The 21,429-nt window shown below is 34.5% G+C and overlaps 1 protein-coding gene across 1 annotated transcript in view; it reads right to left on the bottom strand.

Moving 5' to 3' along the window:
* Atp2c1 (ATPase secretory pathway Ca2+ transporting 1) overlaps positions 1–21,429 on the bottom strand; it is a 111,663-nt gene that overhangs the window by 43,192 nt on the left and 47,042 nt on the right. The window contains exons 8-16 of the mRNA XM_019207661.2: positions 17,160–17,315; positions 16,389–16,457; positions 15,232–15,307; positions 11,544–11,610; positions 6,379–6,503; positions 5,503–5,600; positions 3,860–3,955; positions 3,682–3,771; positions 1,327–1,431 (exon numbers count right to left, since the gene is read on the bottom strand). Of these exons, the coding sequence (XP_019063206.1) occupies positions 1,327–1,431; positions 3,682–3,771; positions 3,860–3,955; positions 5,503–5,600; positions 6,379–6,503; positions 11,544–11,610; positions 15,232–15,307; positions 16,389–16,457; positions 17,160–17,315 (882 nt within the window). The remainder of the gene's footprint in view (positions 1–1,326; positions 1,432–3,681; positions 3,772–3,859; positions 3,956–5,502; positions 5,601–6,378; positions 6,504–11,543; positions 11,611–15,231; positions 15,308–16,388; positions 16,458–17,159; positions 17,316–21,429) is intronic.

Raw genomic sequence — 21,429 nt, 5'->3', positions numbered from 1 at the left:
CCTTGTGTCTTGCTTTCTGACTTCAAAAGTACTTATGAGTTATTTCTTATTTCTTGTAATTTTGGCTGGATCCAGAGAGAAAGAGAGAGAGGAGATATAAGTGTAGTGTTATATTCAAATAAAAGTTTTCTAAGAACAAACTATTTGAGCTATGGAGTTACTTTTAAATTGACAAGTTTGCTTTATCTGTGTCAAGATGACCTCTTCTATATCCTGAGTCACATCTGTGCTTTGGGTTTTATCTGTATGTTTCATTGGTTGGTTTTATTTGTAGAAAGAACTCTTTGGGTTGGGAAATGGGAAGAAGAATCACATAACTATCTCCAAACTTCCATCCTGCCACTCCCTGTCCCCCACTCCTGCAACTGAGAGCTTTCATGCACAACTTTCATGAAATTACTTGAAATTGTTAAAAAGTAAAATCATTCAGGGCCAGGGATTTAGCTCAGTGGTTCCACCGCCTGCCTTGCAAACACAAGGACCGGAGTTTGATCCCTGGTACCAAAAAAATAAATAAATAAAATCATTCAATATTACACAAGACATAATCTTGTGGTACTGTGTCATGATTATAAGAGGTGAGACAGACCTACCAAAAACCTGTATTTCTTGTGTTTAAAAATACAGTGAATATTTAAGTTTTAAAAAGTTATTATAGTGGAGAATACATTGCCAAGAACAATGGGATAAGAGTGTTTGAAGCAAGGGGGAATATTAAGAGGGGAATTAGGAAGTTTAAGTATTAAGCAGGTAATAGTAATTAGGAATGATATAATTATATACTGTGGATAATTCAGAACTTATTATACAAACAGTAAAAATTTCTAAAGTCCCCAGGAACAAGACGGTAGCTTGAAATGTTTGTGCATGTCGTTTCATGTTTATAAACTGGATCAATCAACATGGATTACATATACAATATTTGGTAAACATTTGTAAACAAAAAAAAATAGTATCATTTTTTCTGAAATTAAGACATTCCTTCAGTTAAAGAACACAGATTGATACCACAATCAGAGGAGGACTGTAACCAACTGTAAAAAAGAATAAAAAACACACTGAGAGAACCTAATGTCACAGGCTATGCTACAATTGATTAAGTTGTCTGCTCACAGCAAAACTAAATGTATCTATGCATGGATTCTACGAGAAAAAGAGAACCAAGGAGAACATGCAAATAACACGACATGAGTGCATTATTAATGGACATACTTTTAAGAATACTTTATTACATACAATGATTATTTAATGTTGGACAGTAAGTGAAAAACTAGTTACCTAAGGTGAATAGGATATGAGTACAATATTCTTTGAAAAGAAAGATACCTGCTGTGTTCGGTGTACACATTTAACAGCCATCCACTTTTGCTCTGAGCTAAAAGGGTATTCAGCTTTTCTGATATAGTCTTGCTGAAGTCCATCAAGACCCATCTACAAGGCAGAAAATTAAGTCAATTTGAACCATTATATGATGGTTATTTTCCTTTAAAAGATTAAAAAAGGTCACAGATTATTGCTTGATGGAGTATAGATGCCTGAATTATTTTTCATTTAATGGTGAAATAGCAATTCTCCATCTATATATAGCAGCTTATGTTTTCGACAAAACAACCTGGGTGTGCAGACATAATCTAAGCTATATTACCTGAACTGTGTATAAACCAAGCTTTTAACACTGACTATATTAACCTACCAGCTCAAATCCTTGAAAGAAGCAGGAGATACTGAACCAGTACTGAGCATGAACTTTTACAATCAGCACAAGTTTCAGATTCAAGCCCACACTTCTTGTAAGCTCGAATCTACCCCTATTTCACTTTATATTCTGACTACACTTAAAGTCACATAGCTGTCCTCCCTCACAATGCCCTTTGAATCTTTTTAGAAGTGCCCATATTTTTACACTACTCAAAAATCTACAGCTTATTGGCTTTTGCTTACAGTAGGTTCAGACTCTCCTTGGCATTCAAAGGTCCTACTGAAACCCACCAAATACAGCCTTCAGTACTTAACAATCCTCCTAGTTATCCAGATTAACTACAACCCATCCTATGCTTATTTATTCCTCTGTGTTTTTATTCTAGCTTTTGCCCTAGTTTACCTCATCTAAACCCTTCCTATCCTTTAAAGCTCAGCTCCATCTCTGAATCTGCATTATCCTTACGTATGGCTCAACATCTGAGATATAATGTCTTCGCCAGACTTTCACCTGTTACACGAATGTTAGTATTAACTTCCTACCTAAAATACAAGTCTTAGCTGATAAAGAAGTGACTTCACACTTTATCTAAGAAGTTAGTGTTACCCCAGTTCATGAACTCAATTCTCTGCAAAACTCTGGTCACAAAGCCAACTGGACAAGAACTGAATCAAATTTCCCCATAAGGTCAACACTGAACCTAACCATTGAATTTGATTCGTTCTGTTTGGATGACAACCAGAATCACAGAAAGAATCGAGTTAGGTACCACAACATCTTAAGCATAACATGGAAAGTGTTTGATATCTGATTAAATGTTTGAGTATCTTTTAAAAGCTACAGTTTTTTTAGCTACAAGAAAATCAGGTGATAAAGAAATGAAAATACACATTTATATTTTTAAACTATAAACTTTATTTTCTCAAATTATTTTAATAACCTATATTGGATTTTATTTCCAATAATCTCATTTAGATGTGTCTTGCTTCACACAAGTCTTAGTTTTCTCAAACTGCTCCCAAGAGTAGGCAGTTATTTTTCTTCTGAACAGAGTGGATATCTATGTTTCTCACCAACACAAATGTTAGGTGAAGTAAACCAGACATCCAAGCTTAAGTATCACATGGTTTCTCTTATATGAAAAACCTAAAATATATATCAAGAATAAAATAAAGGACAGCAAATAGAAAATAGGGAGACATCTTTTGCAAATAGGAAGGGGACCAAGAGATATGGTAGGGGAGAGTGAAAAAAGAATCAAGATGTGTTATGTACAAACTCCCCAGGAGGAATGTAATCATTATGTTCTAAAAATATGTACTAATGAAAAAAAAAATTAGAAAACAAAAATAAGTATAGGACTTAGGATATAAGATCAACTGGGACAGATAAATAGGTCACTAAGAACACCAACCTTTCTCTCCCAACATAAATTTTAATTTGACACTCATTTTGAGATGCTAATAAAGGTGATTCTCATAACTACACTAATATGTTTACATGGAAACACTGAACACTGCCTTTTACTCATTTAGTATATTTGCTGCCAAAGCAAACACATATCCATTTAAAATTTAGTATTTATCAGCAACCGGACATATTTATAGCACTTTTCACAGGTAGATCTCAATATTATGGAAGAAAAGAACATTTCTTCCTAAGAAGAAATGCATCATTGATCATTAATTTATACCTTGAAGGGCTGGGAATTTAGCTCAGCCATTTGGTGGCCTGCCTTGCAAGCGCAAGGACCCGAGTTCAATCCCCAGTACCAAAAAAAAAAAATTTATACCTTGAGTGTAAGGAATAAGGTTATACTGAAATAGCTCTGTATTTCTAAGAATAACCTGTTTTCCAAAAGTAAAAGCAATGAGATATTTTGAGTCTTTTTCCCTCAATACCTAAAACATAGTAATGCTGGAATTAATGGCTTCACATTGACTGTTGTAAGATAATGCCAAGGAAAGCAACCAGGAACATACCTTCATGGCAAGAGCAATTAAAGCTCCTTCTGTAGGCTTCCCCATTAGAGTGTTGTTCCTAATCACAGCATCATTGCATACACAGCCCGCCTACGAAAAATACACACAATCTATGAACCCGTCACGGTGTCTTTGGTCACTGTGAAGAAAGTTACCTTCTTGGAGAATAATTACTTACTTCTACAATTCCTCTAACAGCTGGGTTATAGAATCCATGAACAACATCGCCATCAACAATCACTTCCCCAAACTGATTATAGCCAACTCCAGTAACCTAGAGAACAGAAAATAGGATCAATAATTACAAACAATAGACAAGCCTTGTAAAAATGAGAAACTATCCTAAGTTGTACTCCTTTTGCTTTCTACATTGTGGCATTTAAAGTGTATTCCTAGAGGGTCAGGAATTTTGCTCAGTGTCACTGGCACCTGCCACACAAGTGCAAGGTCCTGAGTTTGATCCCCAGTACCAGAAAAAAAAGGGTATTCCTAGAAAAGCAACAATATTTGTCTAAAAGAAAAACATTTACTAGAAAATAATCAATAGTTAATACTTGACATATAAAATGATGGACTACAGAAAAGAAACTAATATACTACCTTCCATACCTGGACCATTATAACATGTAACTTAATACCCTTTCTGAAAGGACACATTCATAAACATAGTTTTGGGTATCTTGACCAAACTAACACCTTAAATATCAACAGTATCATGTTAATTAAGGCGTATGTAAAATGGATCAAAATAAACATTAATGCTACTTCTGTCAATTTGTCTAATGTTGATTCTTCTCAGTCAATTAGATGTAAATATATTTAAAAATATTATACTCAATCATAAGATTAGGAATAGTCCAGTCAAAAATCTTGCAAAGATGAGAATGATTGGAAGTCTTCTTCAAACAACTTCAGGAAGAAATACTGAACAGATTTACTGTTCTGAACAGATATACTGAGATTGTCAATGTATAATTTTTTTTTTGGAAGTAAAATAAAGTTTACTTCATTGATGGGGATTGATGACACGTAATGGCAGTGCCCTGACTGATCCCCACTGGGTTACAACTCCTTCTTTTATAGGTTGGTTACATTACATTTTCACAGTTCACACTGCTGATATTCAAAACATGGTGTTGAGGCAGTTGAATTTCAACCCGGATACAGTTCTTTGTTAGGGGAGGTTACCCTTAAGAGTTATCTATTCTAGCCAAGGAAAAGGGAGCCAACAAAGATTCTTTTCATATAATTTTTAAAATAAAGTGGTTTACTCATTCAAATGTTTACCACTATGATGTCATCCCTTTGCTTTTCAACACAGTAACTGGAGGATAGGGAGGGGGATTTTAATATAAGGAACTGACATGTTCAAATTTTGGCTTTTAAAAAAAATCTTCAAACTGCATAAAGTGAGAGTATCGAGAACAGATAAGAGTGACTAGTCAAGAAGCCGTATCAGGAGGCCAAGTGACAGATGACAATAACATGGACTAGAGAAGCTGGCTAAGAAAGAGATGACTAGGAAAGTTATTTAGAAGGTCAAAACTAGGGTATTTGATGGTGGATTAATGTAGGAGTGACTGAAACAGAGGTATCAAAAAGGAATAAGAATTTCTGAAACGATCAAGTATACAGGCAGAGTGAGACCAAGACTCTGCAGAGTCAACTGGCATGGAAATGACTTTGCTGCAGATTTACAATCCTTTTGAAGCCAAAATACTGGATTGCTTCAAAGCCTCTTGGCTAAGATCAAGTGTGAGACAAAGCACTGGAATGGTTAGAAATGTTAAAAACTTTTTTAACAAAAATGCTATAGAATACCTCAGCATGCAGACCATCTGAAGTAAATATGTGAGTAACAGTCATTTCATTCTTCGTCAGCGTTCCAGTTTTATCTGAACAAATCACATTACAGCAGCCTAAAGGACAAATCATTATATATCACCAAAAAGAACTGGTAGTAATAATAATAGGTTGACATAAAAATAAAGACTGGAATCCTGTCCTATTCTCCAAATTTTATAGAGACCAATCATCGATAATTTTAGATTCATTTCTCATATTATGCTTGCTTCATAATATCATTTCTGAAATTAAAAATTAAAATCAGATGTTCATGTTTTCCTTAGTTTCCACAGAGCTACTCTGTTTTAGTCTGATTCTGCAGAATGTATCTTCTGTAAAGCTTGAAGGATTCCTACATATAAACCCACATAAGTCCTTCAGTCAGGATTTTCCAAGGTATTTTATCTTCTCAATATTAAAATTCAAAACTAGAATTTAAATTTAATACACTTATGAACAGTATAAGTTTTTTTAAAGTTTCCCAGCATATCAAGGATAAGGTTATGTTAACAGCAAGACAACTAGTATATATTTACTGTGCTTATATGCAAATTCAACTTGAGTATGACATTTTGGGATCTATAATTATCAACTGATGTCAAAAGAAAAACATTCGATTAATTTTATTCCAATATTTCATTTTTTTAAGATTTCAGCACCAGAACATTCCATAATGGATACATATTTCTCCTCAGAGACATGAACTTTTAACTGCCTTTTTTGGTTGTTTGTAAAACCATACCCAACACCAAAAACCACTGTACAAGCCTCTTTAGGACAATCTAAAGATGATTCACCGCTGACAGGAACTGAAGTGTCATTGCATAAGTATATTCTTAACAATACACTTACCCAGAGTTTCAACAATAGGTAGTTTTTTCACAATAGCCCTTTTCTTCACCATTCTCATAACACCAAGGGCTAATGTCACTGTGACCACAATGGGAAGACCTTCAGGAATTGCTGCCACAGCCAAACTATAATCAACACATACACAGTATTAAAATTTAAGTTAGATAACAATAATTTGAATTGCATATCATTTAAAGACTAATAAAATGCAAAATACTCAACTCCCAAAACTGATTTCTCAAAAGTAAAGCTAATTTAGTGAACACTTAGTAGGTACTACTCTAAGCAAAATGTTTAAAGAACATAGGTTTTGACATCATATTGCCTTGTTTTACATCATACCGAACTTTGTCACCTTTTACAAAGGTGACTTTGTAACTTTGTAACTTTGTGACTTTGGCTAGTACTTATTAATCTACCTGTACAGTTTCATTTCTTCACCTATAAATATGGGTAAGAATACATGTTCATAAAAACCTGTGGAGCTGGGGATACAGCTCAGCAGTAGAACATTTGCATAGCATGTGTGAGGCCCTGGATTTAATCCCACCACTATAGAAGAAAAAGGGAGGGAAGGAGAGAACAAAGGAGGAAGGAAGGACAAAACAGAAGGAGGGAGAGAGGAAAGAGAAAGGAAGAGAAGGATGAGAGAAGGAGGGGAGAAAGGAAAAAGGGAGGGAAGAAGAGAGAGGAAAGAGAAAGGAAGAAAAGAAGGGAGGGATGAATAGCAGCAGGGAAGAAAGAAGGGAGGGAGGGAGTTCTGTCTATGAATGTTTGTAGCAGAAGCACTATCCACAATGGCCAAAAGAGAGAAGTGTGCAAAATATCCATCAATTGCTGAATGGAAAGCTGTGATATCTCTACACAATGGAATATTATTCAGCCATAAAAAGAAATGAGTTACTAACACATGCTCCAACACAGGTGATCCTTGAAAACATTAAGTAAAGGAAACCAGACACAAGACCACATATTACTGTGTATGATTCCATTCATGTGAAATATTTAGAACAAGCAAATCCCAAGAGACAAAAAACAGATTAGTGGTTTCCAGGCACTGGAGAAAGGGAGAACAGAGAGATTCTTATATATGAAATGGACAACATTCTTTGAATGTAATGGCTTATCAACAGTCATTAATGAACCTGAAATGTACTGATCTTCTAAATACTGATTCTAGATTTCAAAAAAACATTTCTAACAAGTTCTAATTTATCTACTCTGGTTCCACTTTTTGCATTTGTTATCAAAAAGCAACATACTGAAATTACTGATAGCTCCTAACTTTTAAAAAGAGGGTTGGGCTAGGGATTTAGCTCAGTGGTGCCACTGTCTACCTCACAAGGGCAAGGTCCCAAGTTCGATCCCTGGTATAACAACAACAACAATAAAGAGGGTAGTTCCCTTGCCTCTTAATTAAAAAATTACATATTTAGATTTATAAACACCAATTACAATGGTAAATTCCATAAACTTTTCCACTTCTGCATGATCTACTTCCTTTTAATCACCCTCATATTCATATCAGCTTTCAGCATTTCTCCACTTGCATACAAAAAGCACAAGATAAATTTTGGTTAAATAAACACCATAAAAAATAAAAGAATCCCACTGTACATTCTGTTAGCAAAAAGGGATGGTCTAAATTCTTTTTGGAAAACACTGTGTTACAGTTTATATCTAGATGTCCCCTCAAAGCCTCAAGCGCTCATAGGTGTGACTTTCCACAAAAGATGAAAGAATCCCATTGTACATTCTGTTAACAAAAAGGGATGGTCTAAATTCTTGTTGGAAAACACTGTGTTATGGTTTATATCTAGATGTCCCCTCAAAGCCTCAAGTGCTCATAGATGTGACTTTTGGGAGGTGGCTGGATCATGAGTGTGTGATACTGGAATGGTTTGGCCTACAATGGACCTTCGAGTTATGACTGGCCTGACATACGAACTTGGGTTATACCAACAATTTTAGTTTTAACTTGCAACCTAAGTCCTGAACTATGACTCGAATGCTAGCTAGCCAATTATGCGTCCAGATGGTCTTAGATACAGATTTAACTCTTAAAGAGTTCTGGAAGGAACACTACAACATCCTTTCCTGTGTGGCATTAAGAAATCCTGGGCCAACATCTCTCTAAGGACACTGAGATCTGCCTGTATGCAGGAGAGAGACTCTGAAGGCTGTGTACAGGAGCCTGAGCCTTCACTAACCAGCGTGAGTTACAACCAGCCCTCTCAAACAAACTGTTTTCATAAGGAGTAGTTCTGGGTATGACTGAATGATTTACTGAAGACAGAATATCCTCCCTAGCTGTGAGTACCACTAACCTAGGTGACTAACCTGAGTGCCTAGAAGGAATAAAAAGTGAACCAAAGAAGCTGTTGCTTTGTTGTTATATGCATCCTGCCTACCAATGGACTATTTCTCCTCACTATGCCCTGCCTTGATGCCATCTGACTATAGATGAAGCCTCTACAAACTGCAAGCTAAAATAAACATTTCCCCTCCTTTAACTCATGGGTGTTAGGTATTGTGTCTCAACGATGAGAAAAGTAACTAGGACACACTACATGATAGTCTTGATGAAGAATGCCTGTTTCTTTTATCCTTAAAAAATATATTGTTCACTCATCAATTCTGAGTTCTGAGAAAATTTACAGTATCATCACCTGAGGACTCAGAGGCTTGATCTTTCAATTATATGATTAATTTTACCCATATCGTTGTAGTTTACTGTAATTCTATCTAGCTCTCTGAATTCATCTTCTAATTTGTCTAATACCTGTAAAGTTTTCTGTCGATTACTGTCTCTGCCATTATGGTAGAAAATAAAAAGTTTGGAATTTTTACCTTTGCTGAATGAATGTTGTAACAACAACAAAAAAACTTACATAGAGTGTCTCCACACTTTCTTAAACGATGTGATATTTTGAGCAATAAGAAAAACTAAAGGATAACAGGATGGTGATGATTTAATTTTATTATTACACTAATATTCCAGGCAATCAGATCATCTTCTGCTTTCTTATTTTTTAGTCATTTTAGTACATTTGGAAATAATTGTTAAACTAAGTCTTAGGGTGATGAGGTAGCAAAATGTTTCAAGAAACAGGGAGAATTAGATCACTAAAGAACCCTAAGATTGATGAGTCCAGTGAACTCATATGGTAATTGCAAAATAGAATCATTTTATTTAAAAATTTTGTTCATTGAAAGATCTTAAAGAAAGTATAAAAGTCATGATATATCAATTTCTACGGATAGGTGGAATAGGCACACAGAGGATATACAGGATATAGAGATCCTTTTATTAAACGGGTACAATTGTATGCCAATGGTCAATATTTTAAACTCAAACCCCATTTTAAATTTATTTCATATCTAAACTTATATCCTCTGCAAGTAGCTATTTATACAGATTTAAACTAAGAGTTAGTTGCACTTGCATTTTTGCTCCTCTGAAGGAAAACAATTCCTTCACTATACCATAAGTAAACTTTTACTTTTTATTCAGTCTACCTGTTCCTTATAATCTATTCAGTTTTCCTTTTGAAATATATTGGCTTTTGTTCTCATATTCACACTTTTACTTTCTATGCCTTCTACCAAGTTGCCTTTGATGATTTAAGATGCTTAGGTAAATTTTACCCTTCCATACCACCTTTGCTTTCACCCTTACTTTGCTGGAATTCATACAAGGATAAGTTAGAAACAAATATTCAGAGAATTTGCTTCATTATTTGTAATTAATTGGACTTATACTTTGACCAAGTGTACTCTAGTCATTTATAATCACCTTTCCCCCATATCTTGGTTTCGCTGTACCACTGTCATCTATTGTAATCTGATGTTGCTATAGATAAAAGATTTGATAAAATATTTTCCCTTTCTACATTGGATTCTTAGTTCTGTTCCCCCAGTGACTGACAAGTTAGTGTGTCAGTTATGTTATGAGGCAACACCACTTATGAAAAAAGGATCCCCACTGTCTCTGGACTGAGAGAATCACAATCACTTTATAGAAGTTGTGGCCTTGCATTTTCTGAATATCATGACTCTTCTAACTACAGGCGTATCTTCCAGACACCCTGAAAAGTTTACAACAGAGATGTTGGCTCTTGTGGGACAATGCAGGGTTGCTACTGTTCTCACAATGTTTACCTCATTTCCTGTACTTCAGTGAACTGCTGCTGTACATGCTGGTAAAAGAACTCTCTCAGAAGATGGACACTTGAACTTGCTCAGCTATGTTCAGGGCACAGGTACCACATTTGGCCTATGAAAGCTGTTGAGTCAAAATGTATAGAAATGCCCCATTCTAGAAACTGTTGCTAATGAGAAGTCCGATGACAGCCTAATTTTCCTTTCCTTGTAGATAACCTAACTTCTTTCATACATACAATGATATACATAGAGTAAGTGTTTCTTTCACCCTGCTTGGTGAATCTTTTCAATCTGTTATATAAAGATTCACTTTTTGATTTGGCTTGAAAAATTATTCGTGTGTATTATTCCTTATATAATTTCTTCTTGCCGGTTTTTTAAATGCACACTAGTTAGAAATACTTTTTCCTGAAACTATTCTTTGTCAATTTTATTTCATTCTATTTCACACATTTACTGTTAGGAGACCTCTTCAATGTTACATTATAGTCCTACAATTAAATTTTTAATTTCAGCAATAATAATATTAATTTCTAGAAAGTCTGTTCTCTGATCACTTTCTAGAACAATCTGTCCAACTATCATAGATACAAAAGGTTCTAAAAATAGACACTGTACTCTCTGGGTTTTTTCTTTTGTTTAATTTTGCTCTATTTCTTGAATTCTTTTTCCTCAGGGACTGATTATTCAATTTCCTCAATTTAGTCTTTCTCTTTCATGCTGCTAGTTTCCCATTTGACAATTCTTCTTTTTTAATATATGAAATGCAATAGTGGGTTAATAATTCTAGATATCTAGTATGGGCTTTTACTATTGCCTAAAGTACATGGTTTCATTTTCCTAGAACTACTCCAATTTATGGATTTAAAACTACCTAAGTATATATATTATAGTCTTGTGGGCTCCATATACTACTGACTTCCCATAATGATTTCACAGTATCTCAACCAGAGAAATAAGAGGCACAAGACTTCATTTATAAACAAAGTACCAGAACTTACCTTACACTAATAGTAAACATTTCCAGGATATCTTTTCCTAGTAACCAGCCCACCAACATGATGATACCTAGAACAAAATCAAATATTTTTCTCTTTTCTATGAAATCACCTATAAGGTATACAGTAATAAAGGCATCCAAAAGGTCACTTGATAGGAAAGGGAAAACACATCAGATCACAATTAAAAGGTTTTACAAAAATCCACCAAGGAGATTAAATCTAAAACTGTTTAAAAGACAGGGCTGTGCATGTGCATTCACACAGCTTTATCTTTTGTTGTTGCTGCTCCCATTCATCCCCCGCAAAGCAGTAACTGATAGTTCAAGAAAACATTACCAACATTTCCATGCAATCCAAAAAAACAAGACAGACCTATAAAACATACAGGTCTTCTTTTTACTACAGATTTTGCAAAAATAAATATTAGTTTCACTTTTCATGATTTGGTATCTAGACATCACCTGCTTTTGTACCACATATAAAGAAAGGCTCAGAGAACCTATTCCCAAGTAATATATCTTACTGAGGTGATACTTCAAAATGAAATAACATTTAAAATTACTATTTTTGTCATATTTAAAAAATTTTTAAACCAGGTGTGCTAGCATATGCCTGTCACCCTAACTACTCAAGAGGCTGAGACATACAGGTCACAAATTCAAACCCAGCCAGGTGTGGTGGCACATGCCTACAATCCTAGCACTTGGGAGGCTAAGGCAAGAGAACTGCTGTGAATTCAAGGCCAACCTGGGCTATATAGTGAGTTCAAGGCCAGCCTCAACTACAGAGCAAGACCATGTCTCAAAAGGCCAAAAGAACAAAACAAACACAAGTTCAAACCCGAATTGCGCAGCCTGATGAGACCACCTCAAAAAAAGATAAAAAGTGCTGAGGTAGAATGCTTGACCAGCATGTATAAGGCCAAGAGTTCAATTCCCAGTACCACTAGGTAGGCACCCAGGCAGGCAGGCAGACAGGAATTAACATAAACCATACTCCCTGCTTTAACATTTTATCTTGTAAAAGGAAAGGGACAAAGGGTACACCTCCAGGTTTGCAAGGAAAAAGAAAACACAGATTCATTAAAGGTTTTACAAAGCAACCTCAAGACTGTATTCTAGATCAATATGGACATTTAAAACAAGTTTTTTTCTACCTTTGTGTAACTATAATAACCCAGATAGTGAGTCTCTAAAATCCTACCATAAATATGATAGAAAGAAATTCTGACTATGAATTATACTAGGGGTCAGCAAACAATAATCTGTGGGCCTCCTGTCTGTTTTTATAAAGTTTATTGGAAGACAGCCACATCCATTTCTCTCCTACTGTGTGTGGCTACTTTCATGCTGATGGTAAATTAAGCAATTCTAACAGACTGCATAAACTACATGCCTAAAATATTTACTATTGTGTTCTTCACAAAAAAGCCTGCTAACTCCTGATCTACATCTTGACCCTTGTCTATTCCACAGACTACTCTGACAAGAAAGATTACACTCAATGTATTATACTAAAATAAAAACATAATTATAAACTTGGAGTATACTTATCATTAACTTTGAGGTGGTTTTATAATACTGTGTTAATATAAACTAGATTTATTTGGCTTTATTTCAATTTATCAAATTCATTATAAAATTTATATAAATAGCAATAATCAAAAGAGCTATCAGAATATATATCAGGGAAGAGCAAAAGCAAAATTCTACCTCCTATGTTATGTTCACAATGTCAACAGATTACCAAAATAAGGAATTGATATCTAAAGAATAATTTCACTAAAATTACCTAAGAGAAATATTGTACTACTGTCTATCAAACATTAACATAGCCAGCTGGGTGTGGTGGCATACACCTGTAATCCCAGCACTCGGGAGGATGAGGCAGCAGGACTGTTGTGAGTTTGAGACCAGCCAGGGCTACATAATGAGTTCCAGGTCAGTCTCAACTACATAGTAAGACCCTGTCTCAAAACAAACAAGCAAACAAACAAAAATTAACATAGCCAGATTAATTAAAATAACACGGGAGAATTAAGAAAATGAAGATTTTAAAGTTAACACATTTCTTTCACATATAATAAAGATGTCATTACAATTCAGTCAATAAAGAATGGATTATAAAACTAATAGTACTGGGATAATTAACTTTTTACTCAAAGTAAAATTAACCACCAAATGAAAATTGTAAGGGCCAGGGTTTTAGCTCAGTGGTGCTACCACCTGCCTCACAAGGGCAAGGTCACACGTTTGATCCCCGGGTACCAAAAAAAACCCCCAAAAATTAGAATTGTAAGATAGGCTGGAGGTATAGCCCAGTGGCACAGCATATGCAGGCCTCTAGGTTCAAGCCCCAATATTACCACAAGAGAAAAATGAATGAATGAAAAGGAATGACAAAAGAAAAAAGGGAAAGAAAAATAACAGACTTAGCAGAATAATGTTTAATGTTAGCAACAGTTGGGAGAGTCCTTATAAATAGAACAATAACAGAAACCTGAACCACAGAGAAGATCAGCAAAAATGTGCTAAAGGAACCTCCGATTTCAGAAACAGGGAGGCAGACTTTGTGGGGATGGGAAGGGGATGTGGGATAGAGGGAGAGGAGAAGATGATAACGTGGAGAGGGGGAGGGAAAGTAAGAATGATTAAGATCCAGTATGTCTGTATACCAATTCTGAAGATGACTATAATTATGTACTGCAAACACATACCAGTTTTTGTAAATCTCAGGAAAAGAGAATTTGCTATTACATGTATCTCCCTCCTACCAAGTTTATCCTCTGTCCCTCAAAGATAATATTAAAATCAGGAGAAAAATAATTATATAATAAGCAGCTAAAGGATTAAATCCTATTTATGTAAAGAACTGCTACAATGTGACTTAAGTGACAAAAAAAGAAGAGATGAAATAAAATAGTGGGCAATTAAAAACTGAAAAAAGTCAACATATATACGACAAAGTATTCAGTTTCTTTAATAACGAACTGTGAAACAGAAATAGATTTTAACCTGTGACTCAAAGTTGAAAAATATTTTAAAATTACACAGACACCCTTTGACTCAATATCAGTTTTAAAAATCTATCCTAAAGAAAAAAAGCAATGTTTACTCTAAGATATCTGTACTTCAGATTACTTCTGTAAGTTAAAAAAACTTCAAAAAATGTACAGAAAAAGTATCTCAAAAGGTATCTGAGTATAGGATTACAAAATGAAATATTATACAAGCTTTAAATGTTTCGGGTGAGCATCTGTTTAATGTTTATGATGAAGTGTGTGAAACAAAAATAAAATCAGCCAGGAATGTAGTTCAGCAGTGCTGCAGCTGCATGGCAAGCGCAAGGTCCTGAGTTCAATCCTCGGTACCGAAAAAGAAAGAAAGAAAGAAAGAAAGAAAGAAAGAAAGAAAGAAAGAAATAAAAGCAGCCTATAAAACAGTATCACATTTTGTCTAAGATTGGGAAGACAAATACTCAAATAATCACAGAAATGTTCTCTCAATATAGGATTTACACAGTTTTATTTTGTTTCTTTGTAGAAAAAAACAATAATTGGCTTTATAATTTTTTTAAAAACTATTAAGCTTAAAAAAAAACAGACAGAACTAGAGTAATAACACCCTTTACATTCAAAAAAGAAAACCAAAGGAAAAATATAATGTATACATACTCACTCTTCTCTTACCTATTATACCAAAGGAGTAAAAGGAAAGTTGTTTTCCTAAGAGGTCCATGCTCTTCTGCAGAGGAGTTTTTGGTGCCTGGAAAAATTAGAGAAGAGTATCACGATTACCTAATTGATTATGTTTTACCAAGTGCTAGGGCCTCTGCTAAAGCGCTTGGCATACGTATTCTTAAGACATCCACACAACTCTCCCATAACATAAATATGCCAACCTTCCCTGAAGAAAGTGAAGCATAGATTTTAAGTAATGCCAAAGTCAAATGGTAAGAAATGACAGAACATTCAATTTTAAAAACCACAAAAACTTGGAAAAATCCAGTCTATGCATACCACTGAGGAAAAAAAAAATCTGTTATGTCTCTAAGATTTCAGTATAATCACCTGCTTTCTCATTTTTCCAACTTTTCCCCCTTTCTGTGTCTGCAAACATGGTAGTAACCCAAGTCTTTTCATCCCATGGGCTCCCTCCTCTGCTAACTTCCTCAGCTATCCCTTCACTGCCAAGCTTCTTGGAGTGGCTTTCCACATTACACCAAAAACAAATCTTGGCAGGATACCTGAGAAATTCAGACAGATAGTTTTGGAAGAACATGACATTTGCAGAATGCAACAACCATAGAAAAAGTATTTTAATCAAAGAAAACATCCTTAGTACTCTTAACCAAAAATATATTCTATATTGTTTCATTTACAAAACTCCCCATCCCTCACTTGAAATTATGCAGCGAAAAATTCTGATGGAAGTCTTGCTCTGAGGCAAAAAGATACTAAATAGTGACTTTGGTCGGTGCTACGGGTATAGCTCAGTGGTAGAGCACAGGCTTAGCACATGGGAAGCCCTAATACCAAAAGAAGTAAACTTTAAAATTAATATAAAGCCAATTTCTAAAATGAATAAGCTTTATATAAAATTGGCCATAAATCTTATCCTACTATAAATAATGAGTAATGGTCAAAATCTTTTGGAAGACTAACAATGTCAATGCAGGGCCTCCTAATTACAGGTTTTCCAGCATGTATGGAAGCAGGGACAACTTAGATATTCTGAGTAAGATATCACTCTCAACAGTATATACAATAATTCAAAAATATTCTCCTCGACTCACAATGAATTTCAGATGTAAAATATATACAACATTAACATATTAAGTACTCACTTCTTCTGCTTGCATCATTTTAAAAACCTCCCCAAATTCAGAATTTTCTCCTGTTCCAATGACAATACCCTAAGGGGATAAATAAGAAAACATGGATTCACTTTCCTCAACCAGAAAAATAAATTAACAAAACCCCATTAATTCCCTTTCTTCAAAATCTTCTCAGCTATAGACCTGAAATATATATCCAAGGTTCCCTTAGTAGGCTTCTTTTTTATGTTACTATAATTAGTATTTACAGTTTATAAATCTTGAAAATAAACAGCTTATCAAACTTATTACTAACTCAATTCTGAAGTCCATTTTTTCCCTGTATTATTATTTCTGAAATTCAGGTCTGTCTTATATTAATTAAACATTTAACATAGCTTCTCATTCCCACTCCTATATTATTGAATGGTGCCTCCAAAAACAAAATAGTGGAAATCAAATATTAGGTAAACAGTATGCAGTCAGTACATCATAGCCAGTACCATACTAATTAAAATTTTATTTAACTAGCAATGAACTTTATTTTTATCTTTAAAAAGGACTACCCCTTATACAGTAAATGGCAGAACTGTGAATTTCACATATGTGTATTTCAAGGACACAGCTTCTCCCCAATTTCACAGTTCCCCAGGGTTAGTTTCAACTGTCTTTTGTCAGATACAGTATTCTGGAGTTAAAAATAGAAAAAAAAAAACCACACACACACAAACATAAAAGTAAAAAATTTCAGAAACCACTTATAAATAAATGAACTTCTTTTTTCAAAAAAAAGAAAGTTACCTTTGCTTTGCCACATCTGACCAGTGTTCCCATGAAGGCAATGTTACTCCTTGATGCGAGATCACCATTTGTTGCAGCTGGCTGAGGAGCTGTCACTTTAGAACAAGGTGTTGTCTCTCCTGTCAAGCTAGACTCATCAATGGAAAGATCCACAGCCTTGGGAAACATAAAGCAGTCCATAAATTCAAGCCAGTGCTACTTAACATACCTCTCACTTCTTTCTCAAGTATCTTCTCTCCCTTATTAGTTGCCTCTTGTATTACTTAAAGACAAATCAATACAATCCTATATTTAAAATGAGGTCAACAAAATCTGAGACATACATAGAAAGCTGTACCATAAGACTAGGTTAGCCTAAAATTCAAAATATAATGGTTAAATGTAGACATTAGCTGAAACTATATAAAGAAAATTCAGAAAGTTCAGGAAATATGCTTGGTAGTTTAAAACCAACCACAACAAAGAGAAATACATCAATAAAGAATAAAAAGGTAATGAGAAAGACAATTATTCATCATTTAGGCTCAATTTGCATAAAATTTTTGCTCTATATTTCTTCTGCACTGTATTCAATTACTTTCAACTACTTTAAAATCTCTACTTTCTAAGATGTTTGTGTACTATTCTCTTTTTTTGCAAATCCATAAGCTGAATAATTCAAAAACTTCCAAAAGCCAAATTTTTATAATAAATTACAAAAAGGCAGCAAAATACTGCTAATCAATTCATCAAACTTACCTACCAAAACTATAATGAAGTCAGTATAACAATTTGCAACTCAGGAGTAACTCAACAGAGACTAGTTGAATAGGGCATTCAAAAAATTGGTCCCTATAACTAAAATAGTAAGTGGCCCAAAATTTACAGGATCAACTTTGGAATCAAAAACTTAAAGAGCACCAGGAAAGCAGAGTAACACTTCTGTTTACCTGTCTACTACCTGGCATCCCCCAGATGGAAGCACCTATGGTTGCAGCATAGCAACTTGGGATCCTGGCACAACTTACTAGTGTCAGGGGGTAACTGTAGACCTTGTTCATAAAATACTCTGCTTGTGTGTTTTGACCTATCAGGCAGTTCTCTAAATGAGTGGTATAGATTTATATCCCCACAACGACCCAGATAGCAAGGCTTTCTGGGAATTTATCAAGATACTGGAGGCATAGTGGAGGCCAAGATACAGAAAACAGGGCATTAGGGTATATTCAAAAGACTGGGAAAGGAGAAGGTGTGACGAGGAAGCTTTTTGGGGGGGATAACTGCCTGAAAGGACCACTGTGCACATACAGTACCTAGAATACAGGGTACAACATACATGCCTAAAGACCAGATACATGCTCAGGAAAGACTTGAGAAATTCCTAGGATTACACCTCTAGCACATATGTGCAGTGAGCAGAAACAAGAGGTAAAAGTAGAGTTGGAGGCAGCCTGGTACAGTACGGAATTGTCCCAGCTCAGAGACAGCTGCAAAGAATAGGAGAGTGGTGAGTGAGTGAGTGTATTTGTTCTGAGGGGAGTTCTGAAAATTAAGACTGACTGCTGAGACCATGGAACAGAAACTTCAGTGGCCATTCATGATAAGCCATACAGTCTTTACAAAAATAATCTGTATAATTCACTAAGTAAAGTGGACTTCAGCCTTCACTAAGCAAAAACAACAAAACGAGGGAGTCTCTGGTGGCCAGCATTAAAACACCCCAATATCCAATTTTCAACACAAACACAAAGAAATGACAAAGATGACCTATTCATAGAAGAAATAAATTGACAGAAAGCATCTATGAGGAAGTCCAGACCGTGGACTTAATAGAAAAAGACTAAGTCAACTGTCTTAACTATCCTCAAAGAACTAAAGAAAACCACAAAAGTAATTTATGAACAAAAAGAATATTCACAGAGATAAATTGTGAAAAGAAAACAATTAGAAATACTGGTGCAGAAAAGTATAATAACTTAAATGAAAAGTTCAGGCAGGTATGATGGCACACACCTATAATCCTAGCACTCTGGGACGCTAAGGCAAGAAGACTGTGTTAACGCCAAGCCAGGGTAATGTGGCAACTTAGCAAGACCCTGTTTAACAACAACAATCTTAAAAAGGGGTGGATACAGCTCACTGTGAAAGCTCTGGGTTCAATCCCTAGTACTGAGGAAAGTTCACAGAGGGGTTTGAAGAAAAAAATCAGCAACCTGGAAGACAAAACAACTGAATTCACCAGTCTAAAATCATAAAGGAAGAGAAAATAAGAAAAATTAAGAGTCTAACAGACCTGCGAGGCACTATTAAATAACAACACAAGGAAAAAAGAGAAAGGAACAGAGAGAATATCTGAAGACATAATGGCTGAAAACTTCTCAAATTTGATGAAAGATGTGAATCCATCCAATGAACTCCAAATAGAACAAAACTTAAAGACATCACACTGAGATACATAATCAAATGTTGAAATAACAAAGAATCCTGCAAACAAAAAGAGAGAAGAAACTGTCGTCACATACAGGAAAATTTAGATAAGAATAACATCCCATTTCTTATCAAAAACCATGGAGAATACAAGCAGTAAAGTGATATTAAAAGCACTTAGAAAAAAATGTCAAAAGAGAATTGTGTCTGGCAACCTCTGCTCAAAAATGAAAGAAATAGGTAAGCACTTCCTAGATAAACGTAAGCTGAGGAAATTCATCACTAATAAGAGTGGCTCATAAGAAAAGCTAAAGAGATTCTTCTTGGCCAATATAGAAGAAAAGAATTTGAAGCCAAATGAAATAAAAAATTTCAATAAAAGTAATTACATAGGCTATCATAAAACTAGGAATTTTATACTTTTAGTTTTTGTTTCCTCTTTTTGCTTCCTGTATGATAAAAAATTACATGCATAAAACATATTTATAAATCTATACTAACAGGCACACAATGTATAAAAATCTCATTTGTAACAGTAATATAGTGATACTTCAGTTCATGAACTTAATTCTTTCCACGTTTCTGGTCACAAACCAAATTGGATGAGAACTGAATCAAATGTCCTCATAAGGTCAACAATGAATCTAATCATAGAAAGGCAGGGAAGGACTAGCTATACAGAAACAAGTTTTTATATTTTACTAAAGTTGGTAGTATGCAAGCCCAAGAACCCGAGTTCAATCCCTGGTACCTAAATAAATAAATAATAAAGTTGGTAGTAATTCAAACTACATCATATAAATTTAGAATGTTATCTGTAATATTCATGGTAATAACTACAAAAGTAACTTAAAAATATAAAGGAAAAGAAACTGAGGAGGAAATTTTAAAAAATACATTTAAAATGAAAAATCAGCCTAACACAAAAGAGGGCAGACTGAAGGAAATGAGAAACAAAAAATATACAGTAGTTCCATCCTCACCCAGATTTGCTTCCTAGCATTTCAGTTACTTATGGTCAACAATGACTCAAAAATATTAAATGGATAATTTCAGAAACTAAGTTTTAAATTGCATACCATTCTAAGTAGTTCAATGAAAGCCTGCTCCATACACTCCACCTGACCTGGGTGAAAATCACTCCTTTACCTAGTGTATTTACACTATACATACTGCCCTCCCTCAAGTTACTTAGAAGCTGCCTCAGTTATCAGATCAATTGTATGTCTCAGTATTACATTGTTTATAGCTGAAGTATCTCTTACTTTACTCTTTACCAAAGTGTAGAGTAATGATGCTGGCAATTCAAATATGCTAACGTAAAACCAAAAGGACTTCCTTTAATTAAAAACAGACATTCATAACTAAAGGAAACAAAAACAATAGTATGCTAAGGTTGCTAAGATCTATAAGAAGCAGTATCCTAACCATGAAATTAGGGAGAAAAAATAAATTCTTGATGGTTTGCCTCAATAGCCAAAGTTTTATCTATAGTATATGAAAAATACTTAGTTAAAATAAAAAAGGCATTAAATTTATGTAAAGATGTATAGGAAAAAAAACAGTACCTATAGGGCTCAGTACTATCTACAGTTTGAAGTATCTAATGAAGGTGTTGAAACATACACCTCACAGTAAGAAAGAACTACCACAACACAAACAACAAACACCTTCTCCAGAAGTAATCATGTTAAACATAAATAAACTAAACTTACCAAATATGTATGTATTCATACAACAGTATCATTTGGCAATAAAAAGCAATGAAACACTTGAACGATTGATTTTAAAACAGTATATTAAGTGAAAGAAATCAGACACAGAAGATTACATATTGTCTAATTCCATTTATATGAACTATCTA

The sequence above is a fragment of the Fukomys damarensis genome, unplaced genomic scaffold (assembly GCF_012274545.1).
Source record: "Fukomys damarensis isolate Sample0158 unplaced genomic scaffold, DMR_v1.0_HiC HiC_scaffold_37, whole genome shotgun sequence".
NCBI classification, from domain to species: domain Eukaryota; kingdom Metazoa; phylum Chordata; class Mammalia; order Rodentia; family Bathyergidae; genus Fukomys; species Fukomys damarensis.
The sequence above is the reverse complement of the archived record's forward strand: the minus strand, read 5'-3'. Positions and strand labels throughout refer to the sequence as shown.